The sequence below is a fragment of the Trichechus manatus genome, unplaced genomic scaffold (genome assembly GCF_000243295.1).
Source record: "Trichechus manatus latirostris isolate Lorelei unplaced genomic scaffold, TriManLat1.0 scaffold00040, whole genome shotgun sequence".
Classification (NCBI taxonomy): Eukaryota; Metazoa; Chordata; class Mammalia; order Sirenia; family Trichechidae; genus Trichechus; species Trichechus manatus.
The window spans coordinates 1012620-1034369 of NW_004443976.1; the positions used below are offsets into that span (position 1 = coordinate 1012620).

The 21750-nt window shown below is 40.7% G+C and overlaps 2 protein-coding genes across 11 annotated transcripts in view; one reads left to right on the forward strand and one right to left on the reverse strand.

Moving 5' to 3' along the window:
- NCOR1 (nuclear receptor corepressor 1) overlaps nt 1-9511 on the reverse strand; it is a 208729-nt gene extending 199218 nt beyond the window's left edge. For 3 of the 7 annotated variants that reach the window (XM_023731051.1, XM_023731048.1, XM_023731054.1), the window contains exon 1: nt 9335-9503. The gene's annotated coding sequence lies outside the window, so the exon portion shown is untranslated. Of the gene's footprint in view, nt 1-9334 lie in introns of all 7 variants that reach the window. The other 4 variants (XM_023731053.1, XM_023731050.1, XM_023731055.1 and 1 more) reach the window with 2 other exon arrangements.
- Nucleotides 9512-10545: 1034 nt separating this feature from the next.
- Nucleotides 10546-21750, forward strand: part of PIGL (phosphatidylinositol glycan anchor biosynthesis class L) — a 105250-nt gene continuing 94045 nt past the window's right edge. For all 4 annotated transcript variants that reach the window (XR_002824047.1, XR_002824048.1, XM_004375963.2 and 1 more), the window contains exon 1: nt 10546-11139. Coding sequence is in view for 2 of the 4 variants with exons in the window: in XM_004375963.2 (XP_004376020.2) it covers nt 10680-11139 (460 nt within the window). In the remaining 2 variants the exon portion in view is untranslated. The remainder of the gene's footprint in view (nt 11140-21750) is intronic.

Here is a 21750-nt window from a genome sequence, read left to right on the forward strand (position 1 = left end):
AAGCAAGAGGTCATTAAAAAGACAGGAAAGAAAGAAAAGACCAAAATGGATGTCAGAAGAAACTCTGAAACTTGCTCTTGAATGTAGAGTAGCTACAGCGAATGGAAGAACTGATGAAGTAAAAGAGCTGAACAGAAGACTTCAAAGGGTGGCTCAAGAAGACAAAATAAAGTATTACAACTAAATGTGCAAAGGCCTGGAGTTAGAAAGCCAAAAGGGAAGAGCATGCTCAGTATTTCTCAAGCTGAAAGAACTTAAGAAAAAATTCAAGCCTCAAGCTGTAATATTGAAGGATTCTATGGGCAAAATATTGAACAATGCAGGAAGCATCACAAGAAGACAGAAGGTCAGCGTACAAAAGAATTGGTCGATGTTCAACCATTTCAGTATGTAGCGTATGATCAAGAACCAATGGTACTGAAGGAAAGAGTCCAAGCTGCACTAAAGGCACTGGCGAAAAACAAGGTTCCAGGAATTGACAGGATACCAATTAAGATGTTTCAACAAATGGATGCAGTGCTAGAAGCGCTCACTCATCTAGGCCAAGAAATTTGGAAGACAGCTACCTGGCCAACTGACTGGTAGAGATCCCTGTTTATGCCATTCCGAGATCCCTGTTTGTGCCATTCCAAAGAAAGGTGATCCAACAGAATGTGGAAATTGTTGAGCAATATCACTAATATCACACACAAGTAAAATTTTGCTGAAGATAATTAAAAAAAAACGGTTGCAGCAGTACATCCACAAGGAACTGCCAGAAATTCAAGCCAGGTTCAGAAGAGGACGTGCAACAGGCGATATCATTACTGATGTCAGATGGATCTTGGCTGAGAGCAGAGAATACTAGAAAGCTGTTTACCTGTGTTTTATTGACCATGCAAAGGCATCTGACTGTGTGGATGGTAACAAATTATAAGTAACATTGCAAAGAAATGGGACTTGTACTCATATGGAATACGTACATAGAGCAAGAAGCAGTCATTTGAATAGAATTAGCGGTGACTGCATGTTTAAAATCAGGAAAGGTGCGAGTCAGGGTTGTATCCTCTCACCATACTTATTCAATCTGTCTGCTGAACAAAATTATCCAAGAAGCTGGACTATATGAAGAAAAAGGTGGCATCAAGATTGGAGAACAATTCATTAACAACCTGTGATATGCGGATCACACAACCTTGCTTGCTGCAAGTGAACAGGACTTGAAGAACTTACTGATAAAGATCAAAAACTACAGCCTTCAGTATGGATTACACTTCAACATAAAGAGAACAAAAATCCTCTCAACAGGACCAATAACCACCATCACAATAAACGGAGAAAACACTGAAGTTGTCCAGGATTTCATTCTACTTGGATCCACAATCAACGCCTACGAAAGCAGCAGTCAAGAAATCAAATAACGCATTGCACTGGGCGAATCTGCTGCAAAAGACCTCTTTAAAGTGTTGAAAAGCAAAGATGTCACTTTGAGGACTAACGTGCACCTGACTCAAGCCATGGTATTTTCAATCGCCTCATATGCACATGAAAGCTGGACAATGAATAAGAAATACCAAAGATGAATTGATGCATTTGAATTACGGTATTGACAAAGAATACTGAATATACCATGGACTGCCAGAAGAACAAACACATTTGTCTTGGAAGAAGTACAGCCAGAATGCTCCTTAGAAGCGAGGATGGCAAAACTTCATTTCATGTACTTCAGACATGTTATTAGGAGGGACCAGTCCCTGGAGAAGAACATCATGCTTGGTAGAGAGTCGGCAAAAATGAGGAAGACCCTCGATGAGATGGACCGACACAGTGGCTCAAAAATAGCAATGACTGTAAGGGTAGCACAAGTCTGGGCAGAGGTCGCTGTAAGTTGGAACCAACTCAGTGGCACCTAACAACAACATGTCTAGTATATTTACACTGTATTTTAGGTGTAACTCCTATAAAACACAAGTTTTGGTTTCATTCCAAAAACATAAAAGTTACTGTAATTTAAAAAAATGAATTAAAAGAACTAACCAAATGTAATGCAAAGTTGAACATCTTTAAACCGGAGTTCAAAAACACGATCATTATTACTTTAAAAAACATTTTCAAGATTATATAAATCTATAATCTAATGCTAAGGGATATGAACTGCCTAAAACAGATTACTCTGAATCTGAAACGTGTACGGCAGCAAAAAGCCGGGAAAAGAGTCTGTCAGTTAAACAAAACTATGTGTGTAAGGGTGACCTATAACCGTAAAGATGACCCTCATAACAAATCTAAGAATCAAATTTTCTTAGAAAAAATGTAACCTCAATATGTCCTGGTTTGATTAGCAGTTTATTCATGTACAAAAAAGGAAATACAGCAAAACAGGCCCGAGTTGCATTCCTCAGGTAGATGCTATGAGGGAAAAAATAAAATAATTTGGTAATCTTGACTTCTCTCTTCCTTTGACCTGATTAATCTACTTAAAGGTTTAGTTTTTGATACTAAACTAACCAGTGCTACTCTTTCAAACAAACAAACAAAAAAACACAAACCTGATGCTGTCAAGTCGATTCTGAGTCATAGCAACCGTATAGGACAGAGTAGAACTGCCCCATAGGGTTTCCAAGGAGCAGCTGGTAGATTCGTATAGCTGACCATGTGGTTAGCAGCCATGGCTCGCCACAGCTCTTAACCACTGCACCACCAGGGCTGAAATTCTTTTATAATGCTATTAATCAATCATTGAATATTTCTAACTCAATTTTTTCCTAGCACTGATGCTACTTCAAAATTCCCTATATATATAAGTTACCACATTCTTGTTCTAACATTATCAGGAAATATAACTGCTCTCTGGGATGAACCAATCCCATGTTGACTTTCTCTTCCTCCCAACATCTCAGTGAAATGAAAGAATCATTTTTTCAAAAGACACACTCTCATAATTCACTGATTACAGACATTTTATTTCACTGACATTAATGAATTTCTACTTTTTTTAATTTCCAAAAACTATTCAGCATCAAGTTGCTGCATGTGCATCAGTCATCTTCTACAACAGCTAGGATCTTTTTTGTCTAAACAAATGTCAATTACACACTTCCTGAGTGCAGAATGTTATGCTAGGAGTGGGGAAAGAGAAAGGATTAAAAAATAACTCAGAAGCAGGCGTGCCCAAAAAGGGCTATGGACCAGTAGGGACTAAATGCACAAGTACATAAATAACTAGGATGTTACAACAGAAATAAAAAAAAAAAGCATTAAGAATTCCCAGAAAAAAAAAATATACATCCTTGGAGAAGAGGGTGTAGGAGGAGACTTCCTAGATAAAGTGATATGTGATCAAATGCTTGAAAAACAGGCAGAATTTAGATGTGGTAGAGTCTGGAAGAGTAAGGTAGGGAAAGTGCACTCCAGAAAAGCACAAAGTATGAGCAAAAAGACCTCTTCCTAACATAACACAAAATAGCATATTATTTTAGGTATGCCACCAAAAACACGGGCAACAAAAGAAAAAAACAGATAAATTGAACTTCATCAAAATTAAAAACTTGTGTGTGTCAAAGGACTTTATCCAGAAAGTGAAGAGACAATCTACAGAATAGGAGAAAATATTCAAAATATGTAAAGAAATCCTACAACTCAATAACAAAAAGACAACCCAAATAAAAATGGGCAAAGGACTTAGACATTTCTCCAAAGAAGATATACAAACGGCCAATAAGTACATGAAAAAAGTACTCATCATCACTAATCATTAGCGAAATGTAAATCAAAACCACATCTTTTAACCCACAACAATGTCTATTACCAGAAAAACAGAAAATAACAAGTGTTGGTGAGGGTGTGGAGAAATTGGAACCCCCTTACGCTGCTACTACGAATGTAAAATGGTGTAGCCACTATGGAAAACAGTGTGGCGGTTCCTCGAGAAGTAAAAATAGAATTACCATACAACCCAGCAACTCTACTCCTAGGTATATACCCAAAAGACTTGAAAGCAGGGACTCAGACGCTTGTATATTATGTTTATTGCAGCACTATTCACAATAGCCAAAAGGTGGAAACAACTCAAGTATCCATCAACAGATGAATGAATAAACAAAATGTGATAGGTCCATATAATGGAGTATTATGCAGCCAGAAAGAGAACTGAAATTCTCATACATGCTACCATATGGATAAGCCTAGAAAACATTATGCTAAATGAAATAAGTCAGACAGAAAAAGACAAATATTGCATGATCTCACTTATATGAAATATCTAAACAAATGCATAGAGATAAAAGTGGACTAGTGATTACCAAGGGCTGGGGGGAGAGGTAAATGGAGAGTTATTGCTTAGAGTACTGAGTTTCTGTCTGGGGTGATAAACTTTTGGAAATAGATAGCGGTGACAGTTGCAAAACATGGTGAATGTATTTAATGTCACTGACCTGTATACTTAAAAATGGTTAAAATGGCAAAATTTTTATTTTACAGTATATATACTACCACAATATTTTTTAAATAGTCATACTATTTAACAAGTAAAATGGAATAAAAAATCTGACATAGCTCAGTATCTATGTGAAGATTATCAATTAAAATAATAATAAATTAATGGATAAATAAAATGTGATATACACATACATACAGTGGAATATTACTCAGCCATAAAGAGAAATGAAGTTCTGATACATACTACAGGATGGATGAACACTGAAAACATTAAGCTGAGTGAAATAAGTCAGTCACGAAGGGGCAAATATTGTATGATACCACTTATATATCTAGAATAAGCAAAAGCATAGAAACCAAAGTTTATTAGTGGTTAGTTACCAGGAAGAAGGACCGAGGAGGTAAGGAAGAGTCACTCCTTAAGGGGCACTGAGTTTCTGTTAAGAGGATGGAGAAATCCGGAAATGGATAGTGGTCATGACTGTACAACATGATGAAGTTAACGCCACTGAATTCTACATGTAAAAAATGTTGAAATGACAAATGTTTTGCTGTATATATTTACTATAATTTTTAAAAAGAGAGAATAATAAGGCCTTTCCTTTAAAATAAATTTTATGGCATAAGTACCCATAGAAAACTAGTATTACAAATGACCTTTTCAATGCAGTATTAAGGACAGAGTTCATATCCATGCTATTTATCTAAGCTTTTACATAAATGAAGTTCCTCATGCTTAAAAAAAAAATCCCAGAAGTTTGGGAGTGGGTGAAGCAAGCAATAGCTAGTATATGAAATAGTTTAATAACTCTTTTTGGATTTCAAAGATACCTAACCACAGGCATAATAAAATTTCCATACCATAACACTTAAATTCTATGAAATGTCACTTGGTCCAGATAATCTCCAAGACATTTTTGTTTAAGGAGACATCCATCAAAGCAGAATAAAACTTAAGCAAACTAAGTAATTTCCAGTGATCGCCATATCGCTGACAGAGGCAGAGCAATATTAATTTTTTCAAACTATATTTTCATTGCAGAAATTTTAAATTAAGAAGTATCTTAAATTTGATAACTAAGCTGACCATCCATAATGATTTCTCATTTCCCATTCACCACAATTTTTGTTTTAAACAAGTGTCAGTGATGACATTCAACCATCCCAGCGATGGTATGCTATAATGGAATGAACACTATACTGGAAGTCAGAAGACTTGGATTCTGCTACTGTCCAAATGCAACAACTTAAGCAGGCAACTTTGCTTCTGACAGCCTCGGTTTATTCACTAGTAAAACAAGTGAGACTAGATAATCTATATCACCCTGTATTCTGTTGTTGTTCAGTGCCATCAAGTCGGTTCCAACTCATATTGACCCTATGTACAACAGAACAAAACACTGCCTGGTCCTGCACCATCCTCACAATTGATGTTACATTTGAACCCACTGTTGCAGCCACTATGTCAATCCATCTCGTTAAGGGTCTTCCTCTTTTTCACTGACCCTCTACTTCTCCAATCATGATGTCCTCTCCAGCGACTGGTCTCTTCTGATAACATGTCCAAAGTACATGAGACAAACTTGTCATAGTTCCTTCTAAGGAGCATTATGGCTATATTCCATAACTCTGTATTCTATAACTCTATAAATCATAACATTTTATTTTACTAAATTTAGATGTGTTTTTGAGATCACTGCTAAGTAAAATTAATAGCAGCACATATGGAAAAAGCAAACCGAAGAACTCCACAGGGACATTCACAGAGGTCTGTATGGTCTTAGATTTTCAAATGCAATGAGGGGAAGAAAAAAAAAAGTAGGCTGTTATCTGAAGACTATCCAAGTAATACCTTAACCACACAGGCTCCTGAAGTAGAAAGAACAGTAGAATAGTAAAAATATTAACAGCAAAACACCAATACAAGAATACCTAAATACAAAACAGATGATCTACCTACAGTTATTGCTACATTACAGAGGCTCTTCATAGTTTTTCAAGAGTTCTGAGTCCTGATAGAAAAAGAAACAAACAAAATGTTTTCTTAACCATCTATCTAAACTTACTTTTTGTATACTCACACCTAAAAAGGACAAAACATCAGGCAATCTAAAAACATATTTACGCACACAATTGATCTGCTTGACTATGCCTTCTACCTTTAAAGCATTAAATAACGTACTCTGAACATAGAAGGCACCTCACAAGTGAATGAACTAAAATACATGAATCTCTAATCTACAAATAAGCCTGTATATAATAAATTCTGATCAACCTCTACTACTTGCTTTGTACCGTATTCTAATAAAATCCAATATCTGTAAAAGCAAAAGAACAGATGGAAGTAGATATGCAAGACCTCTATGATTCCCAGGCATCAACAAGAATTTAAAATTACGATTAAAATACATTACAAAATACAATTAAAACTGAGTAACAAAAACAAACAAAAAACTGAACAAACAGCCTGATAATCTGCCTATATCAAAAGGCCTTTGCTTTCCACAGCAGATGGTAATGGTAAGAAAATCTTGTCACCACTTCACTTCACAAATTTTAAGAAAATGCTTTAAAAACCTTGACTGATCTAAACTTGCCTAGCCTTGGGACAAGTTTTTACTCAATTAAATTAAAAAAGCCACAAGTTAATTTCCAGAATTTCTTTTTTTTTTTTTAATTAAAAAGGACAGACCAAACACTTAAGTTTTACTATACGATTGAATCTAACAAGACATCCAGTTAAAAATATATATTCCTCTAGAGGCCACAGAGAGAATCACAGCTATATAGACATGTCACAGCAGATAACAGGTGTATTCTGATAAGTAGCAACGTGAACATATTTTTCTAACTAGAATCGTATGTTTATTCATTCAACAAATATTTGCAGTGTCAATATCCTACACAGGGGAAAAAAAAAAATTCTACATAAGGCCTTAAGTGTTTATAAAGATAAAATCAAAGAAGGGCCTATCCTGCCCTCAAGAGGAGATAAAACAGCTACATAAATACCTATAATACAAGATAGAAAGTGTTACGTGCCATGAGAGATGTGCAGACAAACCACAGGAGTGCAGAGGAAGCTGTTACTACCTTACAGAAACACAACCCTTTCAAATTGTTTAAAGCAATTTCATATGGACTAGCTCCTTTTAGGCTCACAGCAACCAATCCTAGGTGAGCAGGTGTTTTCCTAATATTACAGCCCAGGAAACTGAAACACATAAGCTTGATCATCTTCCATAATGTCACAAAGTTACAAGAAGAATCAGGACACATCCTATTATATTTTCTCCAGGGGTGGATGGTTAAGAGCTCGGCTGCTGAACAAAAGGTGGGCAGTTCAAATCCACCAGCCACTCTTGGAAACCCTATGGGGCAGTTCTACTCTGTCCTATAAGGTCACTAGGAGTAAGCTTCGACTCCAAGGCAAGTGGTTTGTAAAAAGGAAAGGTATTTTGGTATTGCAAGTAATCACTTCCTAATGTATCTATATATTTGTTTGCCAGTCACCATCGAGTAGATTCCTGGATATATATAAATATTAACCTTGATTTTCATTAACAGGTGTGCTTAAAGCAAGGCAAAGCAACTGTGTACTATAAATACTAAAACAAATAAATAAACTTCTACTAGATTTTAACAAAATTAGAAAATAAGATACGGTATTTCTCTCTCTCCGGCAACTTGTGATTATTTCTTCTTTAATTTTTACCACGTCTAAATAAGATTCTAAAATTGGTCTGCTACTCAGCCCAGGGAAGTACAAGTTGGTTCACCCAGTAAATACTCTCTCATGAAAGCGTACATAAAAACATTTTCAAAAAACTAAACAATGCCATCAACTCTTCGATTATCCACAGGACAATCACATGCATCAGCAGCTGTTTGATCAAAGTATGTTTACAGAATGAATGAATATTTTGGGGCATTTTAAAATCCCAGGCCTGTCGTTTTTGCACACTGCCATGTTTCGCCGCCCTTCGTTGCCTACCAGGGTGCACACAAGGAATGTACATTTCAACACAATCAGGATAAAATAATTAGGGAAGCAAATCTGATGCAAGTAAATATACTAATCCCAAAGATTAAAATTACCCATACCACTACTCTTGGAGGTTAACTCTGTTGAAGCGTCACTGTGGCATACAACATCACAGAGGAAACTGACATCCTAAACAACTACTTTTCATAAATATCACCTATTCCCACATCTTTTATATCTTTAATGCATGACTACACCTAATTCAGGCAATTCAAAGAATTCGGTCTCTTTTCATTAAGATTGATTACCAAATTGTAGTTTCTCAATCCCTCTTCCCCTAAAAAGAGGTGCACTCCTCGACTTCGCACGTTAAAATACCAATAATACAAGGCGAAAGATGAAGAGCTCTAATCTTTGCCATCACCACCACTACCCACCCCTCGCCATTAGACCCTGAAGTGGTTACAAAGGTAAACTAGTTTGTTCTTCACCCACTAGTCTATCGCTGTCACCCTCCCAAATCCCAAAACGGCCACCAACTCCACCTCAGATGAAGCCCAGGCCCGCCACCTGTCCCGGCCCCACCCGGGGACACCCAGCCCTCCTTCTCTTCTTCAGATGGCCCTCCAGCCTCCGCCGCACCCTCCCCATAGGACACCCTCTCCCGACCCCGGCCCGGACGCAGCCCTTTCTTCCTCCAAACTCCATAAGCCTCCACTCGCCCAACCCCAGCTCCCTCAGGCGCCCGACTCGCCTCATCGGCGGCCGAGGGAAAAAGGGAGCGGCTGGGGCAAGTCCCGACCTTGCAGGGCTTGCGACGCCCCTCTCCCGGTCAAGAAGCCGTCCCCGCGGCCGGTGTCCTGCGAGCCCTCGGAAGCCCCTTGGGCGAGCAGGGACCCGGAGGCCGGGCTGCGGGCGCCGGGGCCTACTTACCGGGAACTGGCGGAGCGTGAGGCCCTGCGCGCCCCCCGACTTGAGGAGCACGACGCGGCCCAAGCGCGCGTCCTCACCCCGGGACCTCGTTCGGAACAGCCGAGCTGGGCGCTCACTCCAGCCGCCGCCGCCGCCGCCACTGCTGCTTCGCCACCTTGGCCGCCATCTTGACTCAACCCCTCTCCCTCCCCCCCCACCCCCAGCCCAGGCGGCCGCGGCTACGGCGACTTAGGCGACGGCTCCTCCTCCTTCCGGAGGGTTAGGAGACCAACTCCCTCCGCTGGTCGAGCGCGGCGCCTATCTCAGGCGAGCTTTCTGAGTCGGGGCGCCCCTGGTCCCCTCATCTCTCCCCGCGGTCTGGCGGGGGCAGCGCGGTGCCCACCCGGATCCAGGCTGTCGCGTCCACCCCGAGCCCACCCAGGCAGGCCTCCGCGATTGGAGCCTTACCCCAGGCGTGGGAAAAGGAAGGGCTCAAGGCCTTGCTTGGGGCCCTGCGACCCCTCCACAGTACAGCGGGACGGCGGCGGCCTCCTGACGCCCGGGGCTGCAGAGAGGGAAGCCGAATCCCCGTGTAGCTGGGAGCCAGAGGGCTGCACGTCGACCTACCTAAAGTTGTTTGCTAGGGCTCAGGCTGTGATTCACACCAAGACTTCATTGAAATGCAGGGCGAGGCCACTTTATCACGATCTCGCTCCTTATTCTAAAGTAATTCCTGAAAGGAGCCTGTGACCCTCGCTGCTACGAAGTGCACGCTTTACTCTTCTAGTGAAGTGACTGGATGGTTCCTCGCAATGGCATACTTTTCCTTTAGAAAAGCCGCCACTTCGCATCCCAAAATTAAGATGGAAAAACAAAGTTAATGTTTCTGGCTGTTTTGGAAGACTTTCACCCGAGTAAAGAAAGGCCTGTCTAGCCATATAATTAGGAGAAAATCCCGGGTTTTAAGAAATGAGTTATAAAATTATGACTTAAAGAGAGGAGGGAACTCTTCCTTCAAAAAAGTTCTCTCAAATATTTGTTCGGTAAACCTTCACCTAAAGTAGAATTAAAAAAAAAAAGTTCTCTCTGTAAAGAGCCCTAGTGGCGAAATGGTTAAACACTCCGAATGTCGGTGGTTGGAACCCACTAGCTGTTCTATGGGAGAAAAGACCTGGAGATACGCTCTCATAAAGATTATAGCCTAGGAAACCGTATGGGGCAATTCTACTCTCATATAGGGTCACAATGAGTTGGAATCCACTCGATGGCACACAACAACACTAAAATAGGACAAGGGTAGAAAACTGGACTGCATGCGGTTCAGTTCTGCTCTGAAACCGAGCAAGCAACAAGAAGACTTCGTAAAATGCTGGGAAAACTGGAGAGAACTCGATTATGGAGTGTTGGGAAGCTTCCCTGTTACACGTCTCGGAAAGCCACAGGACAAACCCTAAGTTTACGCAAAGTACCTGAGCTCGTCAGAAGAGCGATTAAACTGCGGAACGCAGGTTCCGGGAGTGCCGTTTTCCCGCCGGAGTCTAGGTCGGCGCTAGCCTTCCCTACTGCGCAAGCGCGGTGTCACTTACTGAGCATGGAAATACTGGTTTTCCTGTGTTCGGCTGCGGCAGTCTTGGTATGGGGCTTTCTCTGGGCTTGGGACGCCTTGGAACGAATGAAGAGTTGGGAACAAACAGGCCAGCTGAGAGCGGGAAGCCGGACTCTCCTGGTCATTGCGCACCCCGACGATGAAGCCATGTTCTTTGCTCCCACAGTGCTAAGCTTGGCCCGCCTGAGGCACCGAGTGTCCCTGCTCTGCTTCTCCACAGGTAGGAGCCCGTGGTCAGGGGGCTGAGGGCTGGGCCGTACGCGGTTTTAGGTGCTAACCCATCTCGGTCACCTTCTCCCCTGCGGGTTTTCTGTTGTAGGGAGCTAAGTGAGTACAGAACGTCCTTTCTCTAGGCTTCTCACAGAGAATCGGGGGCCCCCGGCTGGGAACAGGAGAGAGCGCAGATGGGTTGGAGGGACATCCGCAGTTTGTTCACTATCCGCTAGCAGGATTGAGGAGCGGAAGAGAACTGCTCAGAATTGGTTCCATTCGATACCTGCATTTCTGTGGAGAACTGCGACTGTACTCGTTATTTTGTGGAAGCTTGTTCTTTGCAGATGAACCAAAAATGATCATGTCATTATATAGTACACCAAACAGACTCTATGCTGTATCCTGTCTACTCAGTTCTTAACGTTTTACTTTTGATGATAGCAAAGGACCTTCCTGCTTCTTTTAAAATCCTTTTGGTGCAAAAAAGATGTGTGTGTCAAATTGAAGTGGTAGACTCATAGGTCATTAGACTAGAAGGTAATTTTTTAAAAGTTTTCCAGTTCAACTCCACTCAACTTTCAGTGAAGGGTCCTTTCGAAGAGTAAGTCTTCTCAAATACAGAAAAGATCGAATGAGAAAACAAAAATTGCCCATGATACTGGATTATGGTGATGATTGCACAACTGTATAAATAAATTGAACTGTACACATACAATGAGTGAATTTTATGGTAGGTAAAATTATATCTCAATAAGAGGTGTTTTACAAAAAATTGTCCACGACCTCTTTTCCCATTTCGTTGTGTGTCTTTCCAGTTCTTATTCTATACAGTTTTTTCACAGAAATCACATTTTATACAATTTTGTATTCTTTTTCACTTAGGCTGCTACTTGGGTATTCTAGGAAAATTTGCAAGCCTTAAGCAGGAAAATCCTTTAAAGAATTTAGCAACCAGCTACCACAACCTGCCCCTGGGGGATCTCAACCTCACTAGCATCCCAAATACTTTATGTATTCTTTATTTTCCCAAAATATAGACTACACTCCATAAGAATACTTACGGTAAACATAACTCCTCTATATCCTTACAAATAATATGCAGTGAAGTCTTTATGTAGAGGTCTCTTTATTTGTGCCCAAACTTTATTTCCTGTTCGTCTGACTTCAGGCCACCAGAGATACAAAATACACTCAAGGTACCCTGGCTTCAGTTCTACCATAAAAAAAAAAAAAAAAAAAAATGCGTTGTCATTGAGTCAGTTCCAACTCATGGCAACCATACATTGCCTGGATTCATGCTTACCTATTGTTTCAGGCCTCCAAATATAGCCTTACTTTCCTGCTAATTCAGACATGTATTTTAAAACATAGTTGCCTTTTAGCTCACGTGTTTAGGTGTTCTATGCTAAGAGGCTTTCTTCAGACAACTGAGTCCCATATTCCCTAAAACAGAATTTATCAACTTATTTTTAATATTGTAATTTCATCAAGAATAATTTTTCATGCACTTTATCACTACTCTTATTCAACATTGTGCTGGAGGTCCTAGCCAGAGCAATTAGGCTACAAAAAGAAAGAAAGGGCATCCAAATTGGTAAGGAAGAAGTAAAAGTATCTCTGCAGATGATATGATCTTATACACAGAAAACCCCAAAGAATCCACAAGAAAACTACTGGAACTAATAGAAGATTTCAGCAAAGTGTCAGGATACACAATAAACATACAAAAATCAGTTGGATTCCTCTACACCAACAAAGTGAACTTCGAAGAGTAAATCACCAAATCAATACCATTTACAATAGCCCCCAAGAAGATAAAATTCTTAAAATAAATCTAACCAGAAACGTAAAAGACCTATACAAGGAAAACTACAAGACACTACTGCAAGAAACCAAAAGAGATCTGTATAAGTGGAAAAACATACCTTGCTCGTGGATAGGAAGACTCAACATTGTGAAAATGTCAGTTCTACCCAAAGCGATCTACAGATACAATGCAATCCCGATCCAAATTCCAACAGCATTTTTTTTTAATGAGATGAGGGAACAAATGACCAACTTCATATGGGAAGGAAAGAGGCCCCGAATAAGTAAAGCATTACTGAAGAAGAAGAACAAAGTGGGAGCCCTCACACTACCTGATTTTAGAAACTATTATACCGCCACGATAGTCAGAACAGCCTGGTACTGGTACAACAACAGATACATAGACCAATGGAACAGAATTGGGAATCCAGACGTAAATTCGTCCACCTACGCAGCTGATATTTGACAAAGGCCCAAAGTCCATTATTTGGGGAAAAGACAGTCTCTTTAACAAATGGTGCTGGCATAACTGGATATCCATCTGCAAAAAAATGAAACAAGACCATACCTCACACCATGCACAAAAACTAACTCAAAATGGATCAAAGACCTAAATATAAAATCTAAAATGATAAAGGTCATGGAAGAAAAATAGGGACAATGCTAGGAGTCCTACTACATGGCATAAACAGAACACGAACCGTAAGTAACTGCACAAACACCAGAAGAGAAACTAGGTAACTAGGAGCTCTTAAAAGTCAAACACTTATGCTCATCAAAAGACTTCACCAAAAGAGTCAAAAGACAGCCTACAGACTGGGAAAAAAATTTTGGCAATGACAAATCCAATCAGCAACTAATCTCTAAAATCTACAAACTACTGCAAAACTTCAACAACAAAAAGACAAATAACCCAGTTTAAAAAAGGTGAAATGATATGAACAGGCACTTTGCCAAAGAAGACATTCAGGCAGCTAACAGACACATGAGGAAATGCTCACAATCAATAGCCATTAGAGAAATACAAATCAAAACTATAATGAGATACCATCTCACCTCAAAGAGGCTAGCAATAATCCCAAAAACACAAAATAATAAATGTTGGAGAGATTGTGGAGAGACTGGAACACTTGTATACTGTTTGTGGAGATGTAAAATAGTACAACCACTTTGGAAATCGATTTGGCGCTTTCTTAAAAAGCTAGAAATAGAAGTACCATACAATCCAGCAATCCCACTCCTTGGATTGGAATAGCCTAGAGAAATGAGTCATCATATGAATAGATACATGCACACCCATATTCATTGCAGCACTGTTCATGATACCAAAAAGATGGAAACAACCTAGGTGCCCATCAATGGACAAATGGATAAATTATGGTATATTCACACAGTGGAATACTATGCAACGATAAAGAGCGATGAATCCGTGAAACATCTTGTAACGTGGAGGAATCTGGAAGGCATTATGCTGAGTGAATTTAGTCAATCGCAAAAGGACAAATATTGTATAAGACCACTATTATAAGAACTCAAGAAAAGGTTTAAACACAGAGGAAAACATTCTTTGATGGTTATGAGGGTGGGGAGGGAGGAGGAGGGGTATTCACTAACTAGATAGTAGACGAATTAGGTGAAAGGAAGGACAACACACTACAGGGGAAGCACAACTGGACTAAACCGAAAGCTAGAAAGTTTCCTGAATACAACCAAACACTTCAAGGGACCAAGCAAGGGCGGGGATCTGGGGACCGTGGTTTCAGGGGATATCTAGGTCAATTGGCATAACAAAGTTTATTAAGAAAATGTTCTGCATCCCCCTGGTGAGTAGCATCTGGGGTCTTAAAAGCTAGCAAGCTGCCATCTAAGATAGATCAATTGGTCCCAATCCACCTGGAGCAAAGATGAATGAAAAATACCAAAGACACAAGGAGAGTATTAGCCCAAGAGACAGAAAGGGACACATAAACCAGAGACTGCATCAGCCTGAGACCAGAAGAACTAAATGATGCCCAGCTACCATCAATGACCACCCTGACAGGGAACACAACAGAGAATCCCTGATGGAGCAGGAGAAAAATGGGGTGCAGAACTCAAATTCTAGTAAAAAGACCAGACTTAATGGTGTGACTGAGACTGGAGGGACCCCGGAAGACATGGCCCCTGGACTCTCCGTTAGCCCAGAACTGAAACCATTCCCGAAGCCATCTCTTCAGACGAAGACTAGACTGGCCTATGGGACATAAAATGATACTCGTTAAGAGAGTGCTTCTTAGCTCAAGTGGATGCATGAGCCTAAATGTGCAGGTCCTGTCCGAAGGCGAGGTGAGAAGGCAGAAAGGGACAGAAGCTGGTTGAATGGACATGGGAGATCTGGGGTGGAAGGAGAGCAGCTAGGGTCACATAGCAATTAGTGTATAAATTTTTGTATGAGAAACTGACTTGAACTGTAAACTTTCACTTAAAGCACAATAAAAAATAAAGAATAATTCCTCAGTTTTCATTGTTGGGATGCATTTAGATTCAGCCTCAAAAATGCTGGTCTCTCTAACTCTATCCTTTCTGGCCCAATACATTTGGGATTTCTAAAGAAATAGAATCTTAAGTATTGATTGTATCCTACTAAGAATAGAATAAATTAGTAATATTTTAAATTATGAATTATATTTCTTTAAGGGAGTTATAGAAACTTTAGAACACAATTCAAAGATTGCATTCATCTGGTCATATCATGCAATTTTATCTACATAGATAAAAATAGGTTCTTTAAGGTTTAGGTGGATATAGTTTCCATATGTTCATGCCAACCAAAGAATACATAGGCATCAGTGACAACTAAAAACCCCAAAACCAAACCGGTTACCATCAAGTCAATTCCAACTCATAGCAGCCCTATAGGACAGAGCAGAACTGCCCCATAGGGTTTCCAGAGAGTGGCTGGGGGATTTTAACTTCCACCCTTTGGCTTAGCAGCCAAGCTCTTAACCACTGCGCCACCAGGGCAAAAAAAAAAAAAAAACGTAGCCACCGAGTCCATTCCGACTCAGAGCAACCCTATAGCAGTGCCTATGAATTCCTAAGTATGATGCCAGTGTGACTGTTTATAAGAATTGTATGCATTTCTGATTGTACGTTCACTTTTTTTTTTAATTCAGCTTAGAATTTATATGCCATGTCCCCTGTTTTGAACTAACATAGTGTGTAAGTGCTTATAAAAATGTTTATGTTTTGGTGAGTATTTAAGAAGGTTGTATACTTTTACGCTTATATTTACTTGATGAGTTCAAGATTTAAGTGAAAAAAATTGAGGAATTGAACTATGAGAACTTTGAGGACTAAGGTGTGCCTGACCCAAGCCGTGATATTTTCAATCACCTCATATGAATGCAAAAGCTGGATAATGAATAAGGAAGACTGAAGAGGAATTGATGCATTTGAATTATGGTGTTGGCAAAGAATATTAATTATACCATGGACTGCCAGAAAAACGAACAAATCTGTCTTGGAAGAAGTACAGCCAAAACACTCCTTACAACGGAGGGTGGTGAAACTTAAGTACTTCGGACATGTTATCAGGAGGGATCAGTCCCTGCAGAAGGACATCATGCATGGTAAAGTAGAGGGTCAGCTAAAAAGAGGAAGACCCTCAACGAGATGGATTGACACAGTGACTACAGCAGTGGGCTCAAACATAGCAATGATTATGAGGATGGCACAGCACTGGGCAGTATTTCGTTTTGATGTACATAGAGTCACTATGAGTTGGAACCAACTCAGTGGCACCTAACAACAACAACATGAGAAGCCATAAAAGAAATGCTGATGAAACATTAAGGAAGAGATCATGTCAGAGACCAAAGAGAAATTCCACGATTGACAAACATTGCCTGTGAACAGTGAAAAGGAAAGATGCAAATGTGAAAAGGAGAGAACTGCAGTAGTAACTTGTCTGATAGAAGTATAGAATGGAAATACTAAACAAAATGTAACATGTTTAGAAATGCTTAACATCAGAAATACTTTTATAACTGTGCTCACGGCAATGAGTTGGACACTATTCTCATGTAGTGCATACTTGTCAATCCATCGGCTACAAATATGCCTGTCATATTCAGAAAAAGACAGTTTCTCATGTGTTTGGCCTTATTAATGACCATCTGCAAGTCACAGATCAGAGAAACTAATTAAAAGTAATATTTCCATTAGTAAAAGTCAGTACTGTGTATGTTTTCCAAGTGCATAATGCAGTCTATTTGGATATAATGAAAAATTGTACAGTACTCACAAGTATGGCTATATTGGTTGATAATAATATATAGCAGTGTTTCTTGATACTGGCTCCGTAGATACAGACTGAGTGTATCTGAATTTTTCTTTAATTTCAATAATATTTTTAAAAAATTGTTTTACTAGTTTAAAAGACATAATTTCTATTTTACAAGGATAACTCAGAACTGGAAGATTTGTATTCAGTGAAAATCTAGTTTCATTTTTAAATCATGATTTCTCTAACTGGGTTCTGTGGGCACATGCTAATGGAAGGGGTTCCATCTCTCTTGGTTTCCGCTTCCTTTGGAAATGACCTAATTTCACCATCATATTTGAGAGACAGTTTTGCTGGGTATGTAATTCTTGGCTGGCAACTTTTTTCCTTTAAGGCTTTATATGTGTCATCCCATTACCTTCTTGCCGGCATGATTTCTGCTGAGTAGTCAGAGCTTAGTCTTATTGGTTCTCCTTTGTAGATCATAGGAGAAGACCTTTTCTTTTATCCCTAGCCACTTTCAAGATTCTGTCTTTGTCTTTGGTTTTTCCAAGTTGGATTAGGATATATCTTGGTTACTTTCTTTTGGGATCTACCTTGTGTGGGGTTTGTTGAGCTTCTTGGACAGATATCTTCTCATCTTTCATGATATCAGGGAAGTTTTCTGCCGGCAAATTTTCAACAATTTTCTCCATGTTTTCTGTTATTTCCCCCCATACCTCCCACCCCCTCGGTTCTGGTACTCCAGTCACTCATAGGTTTTTCCTCTCGATAGTGTCCCACATAATTCTTAGGCTTTCTTCACTTTTTTAAATTCTTTTTTCTGATTTTTTATCAAATAAATTAGTGTCAAGGGATTTATCTTCTTTCTCACTAATTTTGACTTCCATTGCCTCAATTCTTCTCCTATGACCTTCTATTGAGATATCTAATTCTGAAATTTTATTGTTAATCTTTTGGATTTCTAGTTGTGGTCTCTCTGTGGTTTCTAGCAGCCTGTTAAATTTGTCGTTTTGTTCTTCTATTGTTTTCCTGAATTCCTCTATTGCTTTGTCTGTGTGTTCCTTGGCTTCATCTGAGTTTTGCATGATCTCCTTCATGATCTCTTGGAGAGCACTGTATATTAGTCTTTTGAATTCTATCTCAGGTAATTCCATGATCTTATCTTCCTCCAGAAAGTTTCCTGGTTCTTTATTTTGGTCGCTTGCTAGAGCCTTCTTGACCTGCTTCGTTTTGTGATTTGATATTGACCGTTGTCTTTGAGCTACCAATAAGTTATTATATTTATTTATTGTATGTTTGTTTACTGTGTCCTAACTTTTTGTTTTGTTTTGATTTGATATGACCAAGTAGGCTGGGTGTGTGAGCTACTTTGGTTATTGGCATCTTTGAAGCTCTCACGTCCTGTCACCAAGTGGTTAGAGCAGCTACTAGGTGTGTGAGCCCAGGAGTCTGTTCACATTTCTTCTGCAGGTGTGTCCAGGTCATCGGTCACCGAGTGTCTGGTGCAGACTCTCACCTACAGTCCTAGACAGGCAGGGCTGCGTAGGGATGTTCAGAGTAGGCACAGGTATCTGGCTGCATTAGGGGGCTATGTGTGGAGCAAGGCAGGGGGCTGACAGCTGCCCCTGGTTGCCTGGAATGCATAGTGGGAGGATATTCCAGCCAGTCCTTGGGCACCCAGTGCTATTTGCTGGAGGGGCTGGGAGGCACCACTTGTTCTCAGCCCCGTTGTGGGTGGCTAGGTGGAATTGTTGGTACTGCCAGCCCTCAGGTTCATGATGTGGGTGGGTGAGGTCCCTGCTTAAGGGGCAGGGCAGTGTCAAATGTCACATATCTGCAGCTGCCCCTTGGATCCTGTCTTAGGCTGGGTTCTCTAGAGAAGCAAAACCAGTAAACCGTATAAATGTATATAGTGAGAGATTTATATCAAGGAAACAGCTCATGGGATTGTAGAAACTGGAACGTCACAAGTCCATGGATCAGGATAGAGGCCTCTCTCAGTTCACAGAGCCACAGAGGCTGGCAAACCCAAGATTGGCAGGAAAAACCACAAAGCTTCTCCTGATTCACTTAGCTGCAGGGGCAGGCGAACCCAAGATCGGCCGGTTGGGAAGCAGGACTCTTCCTCACAGGCTGTGAAGATGAACGAATCCCAAGATCAGCCAGGTAAACTGCTAGCTAAAGTCCCAAGAACCAGAGGTCAGACGAACAGGAGGCAGCCACAGGATCCAGAGTAAACCAGAAACCATGGCAAGGCAAGCAGGAAGGAAATAGGCAGCAAAGGGCAGAGAGATGAAGGCTGAGGGGGCGGTGAGCCACTACAGACCCTGGTACTGTTCAGCAGATTCCATCATGGGGGTGATCACATATCAGATTTCAACAGAGAAGTGATCACAACGTTATACAACTGCCAAAACACTGAGAATCATGGCCCAGCCAAGTTGACACAGTCTTAACCGTCACAGCTGCTGTAGTTGAAAATGGGCTTCGGGTATATGGCCTGCTGTTTTATGCTAATGAGGGCATGCAGTACTGAATCGGCCCACACAGGACTAGGCAGGGGTGAAGGGTGCTGCAAGTCTGTGGACCGCTTATGCTAGTGGCTGGACAAAAGGGTAGGGCCTCCCAACCCAAGGGAGTTCCTGGCTTAGGGGATGTGGCATTTTTTAAAGCTACAAGACTGGTGTGGGCACCGATAGCCGTGAGTTCTGGTTTAGGAGGCATGGTAGTTGTTGAATACTGCCAGACTGGTGTTGGGTCAGAGTGAGCCGGGTTGAGGGTGGGTGAGGGGAAGGAGGTGCTTTTCTGCTGTGAAACTGTTGGGGGGGATATTTTGCCCCCAGGTGGTAGGTTAGACACTTGCACTTAAGTTTTCCAGGTCCAGCACTGCTTCCACCCGGCTCCGGAGGCTTGCGCAGACTCACCGCTGCCCGGCCTCCCCTAACATGGTAAGACACGTCCTGAACACTACTGCTCACCTCAGCAGTGCACCAGCCCACCTAGCCAGCAGGGTGCTGGCAACCTCACGACTGGCACTTCTTCACTGCTTTTGAACTGTCTCTCCTTTCCCCTGCTGCTCAGTCCGACTCTCCAGCTTTGTCTTTGATGATCAGGGCTCCTAGGTTGTCAAATATAATCGATTCACTTGTTTTTTGGGGACTTAGTTGTCAGAGGGTCGACAGGAAGCATCTGACTATTCACCCATCTTAGCCCCGCCTTTTCAGCTTCCTTTGGAAAATCCCGGCCTCTGGGCTCCAGTAACACTCGCTCTTCCGTTTATCTCTTCAACCTAGGGTTGGTAGTCACTTCTTACTGTTGCTGATGTCTGGGGCACTTCATTGTTCCCTGTTGTCTTAGTCATCTAGCGTTGCTCTAACAGAAATACCATGAGTGGATGGCTTTCACAAAGAGGAATTTATTTTTTCACAGTCTAGTAGGCTAGAAGTCCAAATTCAGGGCGTCAGCTTCAGGGGAAGTCTTTCTCTCTCTGTCGGCTCTGGAGGAAGGTCCTCGTCATCATCAGTCTTCCCCTGGACTGGGAGCTTCTCTGAGCAGGAACCTTGGGTCCAAAGGACGCGCTCTGCTCCTGGTGCTTTTTTCTTGGTGGTATGAGGTCCCCCATTCTCTGCTTGCTTCCCTTTCCTTTTATCTCCTGTAAGGTAAAAGGTGGTGCAGACCACATCCTAGGAAAACTCCCTTTACATTGGATCAGGGATGTGACCTGGGTAAGGGTGGTGTTACAATCCCACCCTAATCCTCTTTAACATAAAATTACAGTCACAAAATGGAGGCCAGCCACACAATTCTGGGAATCATGGCCCAGCCAGAATGATACATTTTGGGGGGGACATAATTCAAACCATGACACCTGTTTTGTCCTGAGATCCTCCCTCAGTTATATAAGAAATCCCTGCATTAGATTCTTGCTGTTGTAAATACTGCATATGATTTCTATTATCCTGTATAGACTCTAACTGATACAGAACTTAAACTCTCTTATTTTATAGTTGAGGAAACTGAAACCCAGGAATTTCTCCAAATTCATACAGTTAGCAGAAGGTCAGGTACTGGGATATGGTGCCTAATTCCCAGTCATTTCTCATTCTAACAAATTACAACTTCTCAAGTAGGAAACGAATAACTAAAGGACTAGTGGAGGGAAGGGTTTGTGTTTTTGTTTTGGTATATATTGTTTTGTTCCTTTTGATTTTTAACCGTGTTAATCTGTTACCTATTTGGAATAAATGAAGAAAACTTAAAAATTATTAAGTAAAATAAAAATTTCTCCCTTTATACATTGTGTTGTATAAATTTGGGACTTTATGAAGTGACTTGAATTTCTGTTAAAAATCATTATAACTGAGAAGTGTTAGTTATTACCAGAAGACTTCACTAAGCATAAAATTATGCATAAGCTTACACACACACACGTATGTATATGTATAAAATAAAATTCTGTATAAAGAAATCTGCATTAATCCCACTTATTTTCTGTTTCCTGGAATAATGATCTCCAATTTTTTTTGGTTATATTCTCCTATTGGT